At 39.1% G+C, this 15,674-nt stretch overlaps 1 protein-coding gene across 2 annotated transcripts in view; it reads left to right on the forward strand.

Annotated features, from left to right (window-relative positions):
* Window positions 1-202: 202 nt before the first annotated feature.
* RET (ret proto-oncogene) overlaps window positions 203-15,674 on the forward strand; it is an 85,785-nt gene continuing 70,313 nt past the window's right edge. For both annotated transcript variants that reach the window (XM_068139942.1, XM_068139943.1), the window contains exon 1: window positions 203-624. In XM_068139942.1, the coding sequence (XP_067996043.1) occupies window positions 579-624 (46 nt within the window). In that variant the 5' untranslated portion in view covers window positions 203-578. The remainder of the gene's footprint in view (window positions 625-15,674) is intronic.

The following is a 15,674-nucleotide window of genomic DNA, read 5'->3' on the forward strand; positions in this document are numbered from 1 at the left end:
TCACCTTGCCCGCGAGGATGCTCAGGGCGGAGCCGCGGACGCGTCCCCTCCGCGGAGGCTCAGCGGGCGGGGCGGAGCAGGGGCTGCCCGACGGGCGGGGCGGCAAATGCGGGGCGGCTGAGGGCGGCCCCGAGCTGCCCGGGCAGCGCGGACCGGTGCGGAGGAGGGGCGGGGGGCTGGTCCCAGCCGGGCGGTGCCGCCGCTCGGGCAGTAGTGGGGGTTTGGCGGCAGACGCGGTGAAGCGGAGCTTCGCCTGTGACTTCAGCTTCTTCCCGCAGAGCCCGAGAGGTACTAGCACTGCTGAGAGAACGAGGGCGGTTTTTCGTGGCTAGTAGCAGCGAAGAGGGACCCAGGAGGACCGGCAGGAGGAGCCGGCGGAGAAGCATCCCGAGGTGGCATCCCGGTGCGGTCCGTCCCGTTCCTGCCTAGCTTGGCGCATCGTGTCGCGGCTGGCTGCCCCTTCCTGGGCTATGGGTCGGCCCGACTGAGACCCGCGGGGACCGGCCCGCATCTTGCCCGGAGTTGCGCAGAGCGCCCGCGGCCGAGGCGGGTCGGCAGGAAACCGGGCTTTGGGGAAGATGCCTTCGGCGGGGTGGACTGCGGGAGGGCTCCTCCTCTGCGGGGGTAAGTACTGCGGGAAGTTTACGGGACTTAGGTGAGCAGGGTGGTTTGGTCTGGCTCCAAAAATCTTTCCCAAAATACGAACAAGATATAAATAATCCCAATACTTTTTCTTTGCTTTTTAAGTTCTAAGTCAGAACAGATGTGAATTTCCTTGTTCTTTTGAATTTATAATGTGAAAGGGAAGAATACTCAATCATACTCCTATTTTAAGTTTCTATAACCTTATTCCTTTTCTGTTATCTCTCTCCTAGAGCTTTTTACATCATCAAACTAAGTGAGGTTTGGATTCATAAACCAAAATGACCGAAATATGAAAAGTTACTGTCTTGTAACTTAGATGGTGCTATCTGCAGATGTCAAGTCTCTAAAGCAAATAGTAAATCCATTATGTCTCTTTCTTCCGTATGTCTTTGTTTGCCAATGCATATCTGTTGTTTACATAAATAAATAGAAATTGCTGTTTACTAGAGAATGCAGTATAAACTCGAACAGCAAAAATGTATTTATGGAAAAAATCCCTCAAACCCAAACCATCCCAGTAGTTCACTGGTTGGTGTTAAGGAGAGTTAAGTGCAGTATTTATTATGTACTTATGATTAGCCATAAAATGTGCAACTTGTTCCTTCTCGTTATTGTTTCAAATGAATTGTATTAGTTCACACTATCTTAAGCTACTCTGAATTGTGGAGATTATAAAATCTCTCTTATTTACTTATTTTTTGTTTACCATACTAAAATACGTTAAGTTGTTCTTACTCTTTCTCTTTCTGGTATGTTACTGTTAAGGCCCAGCCTTCATAAAAAAATTCACTGGTACACAGACCTAGAATGTCTGGGAATAAAATATGTGGGATTTACTATGTCTACTATGTCTTAACACTTATTTTAAGAAAAAAGAAAAAAAGAAAGACTTGTATCCCAAGTAATGTCACTGTCAGGAAGAATTAGCTATGCTTGTGCTGCTAATGGATGATCTATCATGCCTACTTTACTTTTATCTTTGGCAAATCCACTTTCTTTAATGTTTGTGGCAGAATTAGGAGAAATATAATTTACTTAAGTTCCTCAGTTTGAGGGGTATGTTTTCATTAGCCAAAATGAGTCACATGCATTTGGTTGAAAATGATTTTCAGTGATTTCCGATTAAGCTGGACAGATGAACTTGCTCCTTTCCATGCTGTCATGTCCCAGAATATTGTATGTACTCAAGTAGCTGGTGCTTGGAACTCCATATGCTTACTCATGTGGGTGGTTTGTTTTGTTTTTTTTTCTTCTTGATCATTTCCCTATCAATTGGACAGTCATTTGATTTTATCTTTAGAAGTGTAAATTTACATCTACTTCACTCTGCCAATCACAGATGGAAAGAGTTGTCTCTGTGTGCACTTCCCACTCAAGATAGATATCTAAACCTTTTAAATATTGGACATAAGTAGCTGAGAATTAGTTTGAAATATTTTCTGCTATTAAATGTGGCCATAAATTGTTAACTCTTGGATCTGTCAATAGCTTGGAGGAGATATTACAGAAGTTAATTTGTGAGTAGGACAGACTGCCAAGTAGACTACGTTTATACTACTCACGCTTATAATTGCAAATATTAATTTTGTTTATGCTCTCAGTTTTGACTGGGGAATTTAATAGTTGATTCTCGTTTTTCTAAAAGTATGGAGGGAAAAGTTGTATACACGCAGCATCATGCTTCAGGGTAATTTTATTCATAGTTATTTCAGGAAGTCTAGCGTATTAGCAATGTTGTATGGGTGTCTCTTGCTGCAGAAGCACTGTTTCATGTTGTTTAGATGTGTGACACCAATTCCTATTTATGTAATAAAAGCCGAGTTGACAAGAGGGGTAAAATTAATTGATACGTCTTGGCGGTATTAGCAGAATACTTGCGTTCAGAGAGTTCCAGTTTAGAAGCAGAGCAACTTTTTATGTGATGCTGCAGTCCTTTGTCAGGAGGAGGAGCAGCACAGTAAAACTTCAGTGGGCTACATGGTAGGGAAAAGACAGATTCTTCAGTGGTAACCATATAATGCTCTTGCCAGGTGTTGTGAAGGAATTGATTGCTCTCACCTCAGAAATAGAGTATTCCCACTCTTAATGTGCACTTAACATGCAGTGATACCCTTGCACCCAACTCCTGTTGGTACATCATTGGTTTATTTAACGGGGATTTTGGAAAGCTTAACACTGTAGTGGTTCTTAAGACGTGCTCACAACAAACCCAGAGTTTTTCTCTAACTTGGAACAAGATTGCATTTTACTAAGCAAGATAGATTAATCAATCTGCTGAGCATGCTGTTAGGTAAAAGGATTATATATGGTTCTTTTATATTGTTAGGCTTCAAGAAGCACACTGGACCATTTGTTCTGAAGCAGAAAGTCTGCAGCCTTGCTGCTTTTGCATCATAAGCAATGTGTGAGTCTGTGGGTCTCCTGCAGGCGCTGGTACTAATGTGCAGCAGCCTAGATATAGTGAAGATGAAAGATAGGTAGTTGAGGATGCCCCTGCTTTCTGTGGAGGGGGTTGGACTAGATGACCTTTGGAGGTGTTTTCCAATCCAGACCATTCTATGATTCTATAGAGTGTGCATGTGTATGTTTCAAAAGTTTACATCTTGTCAGTTGTAGGGTCTCCGGGTGTCTAGTTGCACACTGCACTTCATTGTTTGGCACTGGAGTTTTGATTCATATCTAAAAGCTCATTGATATAAAAGAAGGATCTTGTTCAGTTAAGTGTAGAAAGGAGTGCCTGTGGGAAAGACTTGGAGGGATTGTCTTGTCTGGAAAGTAATTTTTGTTATTAAAGGGAATACTTTTTAAGAGATAATCTATTTTCAGTGAATAAAATGATGTTTGCAGGCACTATGCTATGTGTATTGTGTAAAATTAGAAGGGAAAACTACTTCTACATGGCAGCAATAGAAATGCTACTTCAACAGATGTGCTCTTGAATACAGATTATATAGGCTTGATTTTATTGACTGTAATATGAAAGTACTGATGAATGTATTAGTTCTGATACTCATTTAAGTGCAATATGGGATTGATTCTTGCAGTGTATTTTCATGCTGCTAGTGTTCCTGTTGATGTTTTCCTTTGGCTACAATTTACAGTGAGCCTTGGTTCAATGCATGTATCCAGATCAAGGACAGACTGCAGAAACTGTGTAAATGTTGACATTCTTCTCCCCAAAGTTGAGATAGTCTGTGTAATATTTGCATTTTGTGATAGACAGTGAATGTTTTCCCTAGCACTAGAACACCTATGTGATTCTACAAAAAAAAAAAAAAAGAAAAAGCTGCCTGTGCACTGATATTTTTAGATAAAAACAGTGCAATCAGATCAATGGAACACAGACTGTTCACTTGAGTCAGGGATGAGGCTAAAGATTGACATGAATTTGTTTGTATGCCTGTCATTTTTGGCAATGATCTGGTCAGACAATGTGCAATTTTAATTCTATTTTTTTTAGATTAAAGCCCTGGCTGTAGGGCAAGGGCAAAGGGAATATGGGGAGAAGAGTGAGAGGCACTTTATTAGGTCTTATCACTCTTCTTTGGAGAGCATCTAAGAGTTCTGTGAGGAAATTTCAAACCTTGCTGCTCTTTTTTTTTTTTTTTCCTTCAAGAAACAGTATTAATTATGACACTGTGGTTCTTTCCTGATTTAAGTTTCTCAGCATCTTAGGTACTGGCTCTTCCCCAGGTACCTCATGGCCTGCTGGTGGTGGCAGCATTTCCCGTCACTCTGGTCATCTGCTTCTGCTGGCATGGACCATGAAACTGCTGTTTCACTCACAGGACTGATTGCAGAGTTTATCCCAGCACTCCTGCTAATTTCTAGGGGAAGGTGCCTGGGCTCTCTGTGGCTCTCTAAGCATAGTGTCTCTCCTCACACAATTCATATTCTTGGGTCCATCACCTTTCAGTTCCTTCACAAACAGAATTTTGTGTTGAAGTTCACAACTTGCAGCATTTTCTGTTTCACAAAAAAGTAATAAAAATTTAACAACTCATTTTAATAGTATCCATATTTATGTTATATTTAATTATCTTTACTACTTGTTTTTCTGTAGCATTTGTCCCTCAGATGCTTGTATTTGCCTATCTGCCTCCTTCTCGGAGTATGTGTCAGGGCAATATGCAACATTAGCTTGATTAGTTCTGCTAGAGTCCTGGTCTTTGGCTTCATTCATAGGTTTCATTACTATCATAAAGACAGTATAAAGGAAATTAATCTGAAGGTTACAAAAAGCTATCATTTCAATGCTAAAAAACCTCATTTGTGAGGCTTTGATTAACAGACAAGATTTCTGTTAGTATTAGTATAAACAGTTTGTGTCCCAGCATTGGTTCAGCATCTGAATACAAGGTGCACGTTCGGTAGCATGCTCACATTAAGTTTTCTGTCGGTACATCCTACTATAGTCTTCTAATTTTTTTTTTTTTCTGAAATGGCAGACATGACTGATGAGAAAACACATGTTTTGCTAATCTCTGCTTCTTACTCTGTCCCCTACTTTGGGCCCTGGGAAGAGGGAAAAGACTTTTTAGCTTGTTGCTGCACTTGCATTCTTGGCACCACTGCTTAGGCGGGTAATGATTCGTTCCAGTCTTTTTAGGATTTGAACTGAGGTAACTGATTTGAGGGAAACCAAATAGTAGCTCTCCCCTCAGTACTCATTTGGCAACTGTAGTGTGTTATGTGTACTGAATATTTAAAAGAGAGCTACTAACAGTAAATAAGGATTGTCCTGGGCTGGTATCTCCCCCATAATGCAAACTAACAAACACAAAATATGGAAAAATCCATGTTGTAGGAGCTCCGCATTTTCTAGAGAGCCTTCTTGTGTAAAGAGTCCATCTGCAGTGAGGAGAGGGTTTGCTTTATTCTTACCTTGGCATCCTTCAGCTTTCTGGCAGAACTGAATGTAGTGCCAGCTTGTGATTGACTGGAATTGTCTCTTGGTTTTGAAATGTAACAAATCACCCAACACTTCTTACTGGGTGTAAGTGTATTAGTAATATTCCAAAACTTGTAACACAGATGGTGATCCCCTACCAGAACAAGGTGTATGTTAGGAGTATGGTCTTTCAGAATTGAGGCATGTTCATGGTGGAAGCTGTTCTTCGCTCTTACTTTCTGCTGTAGTTTGGCAGAAGCAGATCTTAAAAAATCACCAAATTATTCAAAAGAGACTTTGGAATTATTTATTTTCCAGATGGTTTTGGTTGTTTTGTTTTTGTGGGTTTTTCTTTCTTCTTTTTTTTTGGTACATTCTCTGTTACATTTTGGAAAGCAAACAGCTGAAACATTGCAAGCATAAATAAAGCAATTACTATAGGAGAAGGGTAGATTTGAGGTTTGCACGTTAGTTGGGTTAGATCAGGATTCAAATTCAGGTAACAGCTGTGCTAGATTTTGCTCATTGTCTCACACTTCCTCTTAGTTTTCTGTAAAACACCACCATCAATTACGTTCTTTCTTTGCACGTTGTGTGCATTGTTGGTTGCCTGTCACATAAGTCCATACTGGAGCTGACACAAAATGGGGAAAATAAACTGCAAAACTTTATAGAATGTCTGGAGTATTGATGCATCCATAAAAAACATCATGAAAGAAGCTGTAGGTAGCTGTAGAATAAAACCTGTTCAGAGACTTTATTTTTACAATGGAATCTAGTCTTCTGTATATTGACCACTTCCACAGTGTTATGGCAAGATCATATGCCTTTTGACAAGTTTTTGTGTAGATGTGTTGCTCACTAATAAGGTTATTAAGAAGTTCTTGCTAGTAAAAAGGTAAACGTGTGAATGGCTAGATGAATTTTGCTCCTTTGGGAAATTAAGGTGGGTTTTTTATGACATATCTAAAGCCATCTTATTCTTCAGGTGTTTTGTCTTTTTTCCCTCCACATATGGAGAACACAAAAGGAGTTTCCTTAAAGATTGTTTCATAAAAATTGCTGAATAGTTGTGGATTTCTACATCTTGAAATGGGGCCATAAATATACCAGGTGCATTTTTGCCTGAAAAAACTGCTCTATAAATCTGTCAAAATGAAGACGATCATCAGCACTTCAGAGCTTAAGGGAAAATTTCAGTGATTGCAGTTGAAAAAAAATTTGGAAATTTCACTGGGATAATAGTGCCAAAAAAGTTGTTTGAGTTGCTTTAGGAATTTGGCTAACTCAATCAGGTGATTGTAAAACGAAAATGGATATATTACTCCTAATGACTGTCTAATGGCTTTTCAGTCTATGCATTTGGAAAACTAATTAAACGTTATATTTAACTGATAAAACAAAGTTGCTTGTGTTGCTGTAATGGGTGCTTTTTTAGTGTACATTATGGCTTACTTCTAAGTGAGACGAATTTCAATCTTGGATAATAAAATTAAATCTAGGGTTTTTTTCCTGATTCAGAGACACAAAGTTTTCCAATATGGGCAATTCCATTATCTGTTCTTTTCATCTGTGAAATGGCAAAACACATATTGCCATCAGCAGACCAGAATTTTACGTATTCCTGAAGATCCTTGAAGTCTTGTTTTGCTACTGAATTAGAGCAGGCATCCAGCAGTCCAGTGCCTTGGAGATGAGACTTAAATCTCTTAGTGTCTTAAAGACAGAGAAGTTTCTCTGGTTTTGTGAAGAATAGATGTGTGGTTTTGAGTAGTTCTTTACCACACCATTCCTATGTCAAGAGCAAAGACTTTCAGATTGATTCCTAACAAGGATGTTTCAGAACAGCTCCCTTGAGAGAATACTTATACACTGATTGGCTTCTGCAGTTTTTTGACTTCATTGGTGGCCTTCCATATTCTACTGTGTAAAAGTATTTCTGTGCAAAGAGAAATGACAATGTAAGAAATGTGAATGTTTTACAGAATGTTGGTGAGAATGGATTTGATTCTTTGGGTTATCTTCTGCTTCCCCTGCCATTGTGTTCCTCCAAAATTACCTATCAGGTTGAAAGACCCTCTTTCTGTTGCTGCTCTGTGTTTGGGAGGAATATCAGTGTTCTTGCTGATTTGCGCAGAATGAACAGAGGAGACAAAGAATTTGGATTAACACAAGTAAAATGGAACATAAAGAACAGCTATGGCTTACTGAAATTTAGCCCATAACTGTAACCTATAGCTTTAAGCAGCTGGTGGATTGTGTAGGGGTGGTGGTTGTTGTTGTTTTGTTTATTTTATTATTTAATGAATTATGTCTGTTTTCATGGGAATATCCACTACATAATGAGTAATATGTGCATTTATGACAGTCATCTCAAAGTAGGAGAGGATGTGTGCATTTAGGACTGCAGTCAGGCTTTCATACAGAAAGAATAAAAACAGACACTAACAACTGACAGGAAAATCTTTCTAAATTATATTGACATTGCTGCATGGTCGGCAAAACTGTAAGACAAGAGAGTTCATGAAATCTAGATAACAGGGAGGGGAAAGGAGAGGACACAAAAATTCTTGTGAGGAAAAGGCTTTATGTTTTGATTATAGTAGTGAAAAGAGGAAGTTTATTTTTGGGGGGGTGGGGGGTGGTGGTGGGGTAGTGGGGGGATGGGAGGAAGTATTAAAATTTTAAGTGGGAGAATTGAGAGAATTGAGAGTAAGGGAACAAAAATGGATTTGTGTAGAGGGCATTGGCTGTTTTGATATTGCCATGTGATATTACACTGTGGAAAGTTCTGACAAAACCTTTGGAGAAAGTGTTCAGTGTACACTATTAACAACAAAACACTGCTTTGGAACCTGTTTTAGGAAGAATATAATTTTGTAAAGCACTTTAACAGAGCATCTCCTAAGTACTTAAGCATGTGCTTAAGTTTATCCAATATCAGAAAAGCATTTTAGACTGGGACTGCTGAATCAAAGCCCTGTAAAGAATTGCATAGAAGTTCCCAAAGTTAAAATTGTGGCAACACATTCAGGTTCCAAATTTGTCTGTGGTACCCTTTGGTGTAACTTTCCCCATTCCTGGCGTGTACCTAGACTAACAATTGTCATGGCTCCAAAATGCAGGTTTTAAGCGTAAGATCTCAAACATCTTTTACTGCTTGCAAATATCTCTCTACAACTACCTGAAGGGGGGTTGTAAACAGGCAGAGGTTGGTCTCTTCTCCCAGGCAGCCAGCACCAGAACAAGAGGACACAGTCTCAGGCTGCGCCAGGGGAAGTTCAGGCTGGAGGTCAGGAGGAGGTTTTACACAGAGAGAGTGATTGTCCATTGGAATGGACTGCCCGGGGAGGTGGTGGAGTCGCCGTCACTGGAGGTGTTCAGGAGGAGACTTGACAGGGTGCTTGGTTACGTGGGTTAGTTGATTAGGTGATGTTGGGTGATAGGTTGGACGTGATGATCTTGAAGGTCTCTTCCAACCTGGTTTATTCTATTCTATCTGGCTACGTCAGATGCAGCATGGTTTATGCAGGAGCATAGGTGAGATTACCTTGCGCTGAGCTCCACGTTGCCTTGATTTACAGGATCTAGGCTAGTGTGTTTAGAGCTAGTTTGGGTATCTTTGTCCTGCCTTTTCATACAGTCATAGAATGCTTTGCATTGGAAGGGGCCTCCAGAGGTCATTTAGTCCAACACCCCTGCAATAAGCAGGGATGTCCTCCATTAGATCAGATTGCCAAGAGCCCCATTGAGCCTGACCTTGCATACATCCAAGGATGGGGCCTCAACTGCCTTCCTAGGCAACCTGTTCCAGTGTTCCACTACCCTCATGGTAAAGAACTTCCTTCTATTGTCCAACCTAAATCTACTCTTCTCTAATTTCAAACCATTGCTCCTCATCCTATCATTACAGGCCTTTGTAAACACTCCCTTTCCAGCCTTCATGTAGACCCCCTTCAGGTAGTGGAAGGCTACTGTTAGGTCTCCCCAGAGTTCTCCAGGCTGAACAAGCTCAGGTCCATCAGCCTGTCCTTGTAAAATCTGCTTCTGGTTACTTTTTAAGTGTGACTAAACCACGTTTGAGGTTCTTTGCAGTGAAAGCATTGTGTGTATGTACATTTATTTGTTTGTTTGTTTAACTGGATAGTATTACTGAGTAGCTTTCTTGATAGTCTGTCAACCTTCCCTGAGTTAGACTGGGTAAGGTCTGCCCTTAAACCTTTCTGCAGGTCTGTTGTTTCCTTGAACTGTAAACATTTGGCAGTGGTTTCCAACACTCATCTACCTTGGATGTTTGGGCTGCTTCTAAACTCTGAGTTATGTACTAGGTACCCCATTTGCATTTTGATTGTCATAGTGTATTTGGAAAGAAACACAGAAAGAAACATAAAGAAATTATGATCGCCTGTTAACTGCATTTGAGCAATTATGAGTGCAGATTTCTTTAGTTGATCTTGTGGATATCATTGAAATAAAGAGCAGAGGAAGATGACTGCTGTACAATAGCTCATCCCAGGCCCAATTATGAAACAAAAACAGTAATGGGAGTGTTTAAATTTTGGGTTTTAATGTATAAGTTTTAAAGTAATGAGGGAGGAACAATATGGCTGTAATAAAAATTTTATTGCACATTTCGATTCAGCATTGCTGCCGTGCTCTGAATGAGAAAGTATTTGATACAGTTTTATAGCTTTGATATCCTTTTGCCATTGTGAAGTTAGAAGATTTGTCCTAAATTGCTTTGCTGAGCACCTTTGGGGTAGTGAGAGAGTCTCTAACATATTTTTTCCAGATTCTTTTGTGTTTGGAAAAGAAACAAACCCCCCAAATAAATAAAACCGAACCAGTGGAAAAAAAAACACAAACAGTTAAAAATTAGTCCTGTAAATTCAACAGCAAGCAGGATCATCTTAAGAGGGCAGTAGAATTGCCATAAAATCTCTGTAAAAAGAGAAGCATTTAAAAAAATATTACTCTTCTTCTTATAATATTAGAGGCATTTAAGTACACCTGTTATTGTTGGAGAAAGGGTCTTCAACTGTTTCTTAGATTTTAGTCCAATAAAATTTGAAATGAAAATTGGACCAAATTTTTCTGGGCAGCAAGTGCCTAAAGAAAGAAAGACAGACTAGAAAGCCCAAGGTTTTACTGTTTAGGTTTGGTTTTTGTTTTTTTTACATCCTCCACCTCTCAGTTCTTGTTGTTTTTTTTTTTTGTTTGATAACTTTTTAAATCTAGCTGCCACAGACACTGAGTTTGTTTATTTTTTTTATAATTTTCCCAATAATTTATTAAAGCCTTGCCTTCTGGCACCATGCAGTTAGGTGGTGGCACTTTATCAGAAACATCCTGTCCTTTGTCTCTCCACAGGACATCTTGGCATCATGGCATAGATGTCCTAAGTGCCTGCAAATTAGAAAGCAAATTAGAAGAATCTATTCAAGTCTCTACTTTAGCCTTTCAGAATTTTTGTCTACAACTCAACTTCCAGGAGACCATAAGGGGAAGGCAGCATACTATTTAAGTAAGGTTGGCAATCACAAACTCAATTGAGTTTGAATATAGGAGTTACATGCGTCAGAGTAGTAAAGAAACTGGTAACAAGGTCTTCTACTTATTTTGTAAAATATTCTGTTGCTAAAAACATCCCTCTGACAAGAGAATATTTTACTATTTTGTATTTTTTTTCCTGTTAAGCCTTGGTGGTGGTGATAAGAAATGGAATCACACTAAACGTCTGTCTGGCCCAGCTGCCTATTTGGTGGTCATGCCTGGCAATATCCAGTTTTGAATGGTTCATTTTGGTCTTCATAATTCTTGAAATACAAAGGATAATCTCAGAAAAAAATTAGGAAAAGCTGTTTTTGAAGAAAAATAGTAATGATTGGCAATATTTATTACAAAGAGAAGACAACTGAGAAAGCAGAGAGTTCAAATTTTTTAATTTACGCAGAAGGATTATAAAGATGGGCATAAAGGTGAAAATGTAATGGTGGAGGCAAAACACATGGGGCTAATGTCATAGCAAATAATAGTCAGGAAGCGTTTTGGTAATAGGGAGCTACAGGAATCTGTTGTCTGCAATCACTGTGGGATTTATGTCACTAGGAATATCTTAAGAGCAAGTGGGGCAGCAATACAATGATGTTGCTTATTTATAATCGGTCCTACCTTGGGTGGGTTAAATGACCTCTATTCAAAACTTTTGATTTCATCTTACAGTTTTGTGCTTAGGGTGTAAGAAATGGGACAAATGTAGCTTTCATTTGACTGTGGAAGTTAATTCTTTGTTTGATCGATTGAGGCTCTTTAAGAGATGATGGTAACTTGAGTTGGTGATCAGTGCAATTTGAGAGCGGATATAAAAATATTTATATTGTTAATCATCAACAGCTGAATAGACAGGACCTAGATGCCTCTGATGTCAAGACAAGCTTCTGGAGTTTCTGGCTTCCAGAATATCCCCAGGGATATATTTGATATGTGGTAGTCTTTGTCTTTTTAAAAATCAAATTCTAATACCCATAGTCAGTGTACTCAAAACCCAGGCAGTGAGTTGGGGGACCTCACATTGACACCGAGCAGTTCCAATTAGGGGCTTGAAAAAGTCTGTGTACATATGGCCTAACCTTGTCACCCAGAACAACAGAGAAAGTGCTGTTTTCTTCAGACAGGAAGGGAAATGCATTAGAGTGATAATATTTGTTCAGTTAGACACAGGATTTGAGAACCTATTTTCTTACAGTTAAACTGGTTTACAGTTTGGTAGACAGTTCTTATTAAATGAAAATTTAATGATTGCAGAAAGACCATGGAAAAAATCAGCACTGGGATTATAACTCTACTGTCAGCGTTTTCTACCCTGTATCCTAAACAGCAATTGCCAGGACCACTTATCTGACCTGCTGTTGAGAAATCTCCTCTAATATTCCCTTTTTACCTATGCATTGCTTTGCCAAATTGTAGTATTTGAAGAGCTGCAGCTTGTACTTTTTCATTGTTGGTTCTGTTTCTCAGTTAGTGTCTTTCAGTGCAGTAATGCATTGATTGTAATTCTATAACAATTTCAAATTGAGCGTTTATGTTTAAATGTGTTTGATGTAAAATGTGGTTTGGGGCATGAGCTACTTAACTTAACTGCTGTAGGTTGTCAATAATGGTCTCCTGGAAGGAACTGATAAAATATTTTACAAAATAAAACTGTGGGGAGTGTGGTGCAATCCTGTAATGTCACCCTATTTCCCATTCTGAGACTTCTGTTTACCCTGTGCCTGCCAGCATGGCATAATGATAGGTTGTATCCCATTCTGAATGCAAGACGGAGGGAGAAATCACTATGAAGAGGGGAGACTATTCTTCCTCCTTTCTGAGGACTGAATTCAATCCCAGCTAGTCTTGACTTAAAGCAGAATTGTTTGTTACCTTGTCACTTCTTCTGGCATTTCGACAGAAACCTACAAATGCATGGAACTGCCATTGAACATGAAATTTCATTGGGCTATATGATTACCTTTCCAAATGTCCTGATAAAGAGTGCAGACACTGTGACAACATCTGTGATGTTTTTAGATATGATTTTGTCTGGGAGGAATTTTTTGTTTGAATTTTCCATCCCCCACTATGTAGCTTTTGAATAGCTTGTGAGTACCATCAGTCTCACAATAGAATAAAAACCTTGAGCTTTACCTCTTTTTTCATTAATTAAAAAGATAGTAAGGACCATTATTGTCATGGAGTTGACTTGGAGGATCTGCGGAACACCTAATTTTTCCTTTTAGCAACTTTAATTATGACTGCCCGTAGGTATCATTAGATAATAGATGCAGATGCATGTATCATGGAGTATATTGGCTGAGCTGTTGACAATATTGAAGTTTTTTATGCAAATACCTGCCTGTAACTTTTTTTAGTTGGAATTTCATAAATAGCTGCTGTTGACCAGATCTCCAGAAGGTAGCCCTGCTCAAAATAAGCTTAAAAAAAAATTGTCAGTGAGAGAAGAAATTAAAAGTAAGTAAACAATAACCAAAAAGCCCCTACACAACCAAACAACAATAAAAAGCCCCAACCACGCTAATTTGGATACTATATTCCATCATTTATGCCTATCTAACATGCTTGGGGAAACCTCAGCAACGTTGGTGTTAAAATGTGTGTTTCTTTTCTCTTTCTAATGTCAGATCTACTTTAGGAGAGAAACTGACCTAAATGTGGGGGAAATCAGGAAGCCATCAATGCAGAAAGTTGTGTCAAAAGCAGAGTGAGCAATATTTTCATATAATTATTTGTTTATGTCTTTAATGGGGTCATAGTCCTTTCTAGCATTGGTTAATGAAGATTGTTTAGGTTTTTTTCACCCTAGATTTTAGGTAACCTGTAGACTCTAAAACAATTAAAACAAGAATGAAATTGCCACTATTATTAATAGCAGGTTTTTATTCTTTTAATGATTCTGGAGCGCATGTTGAGAGCATTTTCAATACCATGTAGTGCAGTAACTTTTTTCAACATCAAATAACGAAAGTCAATTTGGTGACAACAACCAAAGTTTGCAAATTAATTTGGAGTAACAGCTATAAAGGGGAGGGATTGCCCCATTTATCTCAATGGGGTATTAACACTGAAGGCTTAAAAAGTTCTTGAAATGTGGTCATTGGCAAATGTCTCATTGCTGATCATTGTAGTAAAGCTGTTTAGATAAACAAGCCTCTCATTTGAATTATTATGGGAAACAAAGGGCCTGTAGCATGGCAGAATGATTGTTGCCAGAATTGGATGAATATTTGACAGGGTCTTCAAGCCCTTTCAAAGACAGTGGAGTAAGATGCAGAAATTTTGCAATGGCTCTCTGTTTTCAATATCTATGGTTGTTTTTAAGTAACAAGATATTGTATGGTAATATATGAAGTGGGAGGTTGCAGATTTGCCAGAAAATGAGTGTACTAGAAAATAAATATGCTACATGAACTGTTTTCCTGTGGGGTAGGGAGATTGGTTTTGTGTGGAAGAAAAGTCAGTTTAATGGTGGAAGCATGACAAAGAAAAAGTCAACGCCAACAAAAACTTCTGACTGTCAAATGACTTGAGGGCATTTGTTTGCTGCTGTTCTTATGGCCTGAAAGCATGTTTAAAAACAAATTCAGAATACAGCCTTTTCCTAACTACTGAAGGTTTGTCTGGTCTTTCTGCAGCTGTCAGGTTACTTAGTTTGTTTAAATAGGAAATCTGTATAGTAAGGACTAATTTGTTTGATCTATAAGGTAAGGATTTTCTCTTCATAGACTAAGGCCTGTTAGATCTGTTCCAGAACAGTTCTGGGCACTGATGTCATACTTTACATATAATATTTTAGCAACAGTTGATAAGTACCTATTCCTGTCATCAAAGCTGAATACATTTGTCAAGTGAAAAAGTGAGAAACTACTGTTTCTCATCATTCTGTCTCATCTCCCAGCAGTTGTGCTGTTAAGCCCTGCCTTCCCTCATGCTTGGTATGCAGAATGAATGAGACTGTTATACTATGACTTCTGGTTTTATAGTTAACTGAGCTTTGAAATTGTCTCCTAAATCATCCTTGCCAATAGCATTAACTACTCCTTTGCTGGTAGTTGGAGATTATTCTACAGTAAGTTAAAGTGTAACTCATCTTCTTTTGTGATGACAGGAAACATGGAGGGATGTAAAAGATAACAGCTAATTCAAAGCAGATCACTCTACTCTTGCTTCTGGAAATCCATCAACTGCGTTCAAGCACAGATAGGAAATTTTGCAGCAAATTCTGAAAGCTCTTTCCCTTTAGCTGATTCAGTAAATTGTTACTCGGGGGAGGATGATGCAGATGCCCTTCAATTATAAGGCCTTTCATTATGAGGGCGTGAGTTGCACATTAGCCTGACATTCAGAAGCCCAAAACACCACTGTGTTTTGCTGCTTCAGAAAAGGTGAAAGAGAGATGCAAAGTAAGAGATGTGGTATTGGAGTCTTTATCCTTCCTTCTCCTTTTGCAGAAACAAACCCCTGAAAATACATCATTTAAAAATGTACTCATGCAGAGATGAATCATCTCAGCTGTACAGCTGGACCAGGTGGTGAGGTGGCAGGGGCAGGTGGAGTGGCGACACAGCAGGTGAATTGATCT

This window comes from Melanerpes formicivorus, unplaced genomic scaffold (assembly GCF_026170545.1).
Source record: "Melanerpes formicivorus ecotype bairdi unplaced genomic scaffold, bMelFor1.0.p_v2 SCAF_6, whole genome shotgun sequence".
Lineage (NCBI taxonomy): Eukaryota > Metazoa > Chordata > Aves > Piciformes > Picidae > Melanerpes > Melanerpes formicivorus.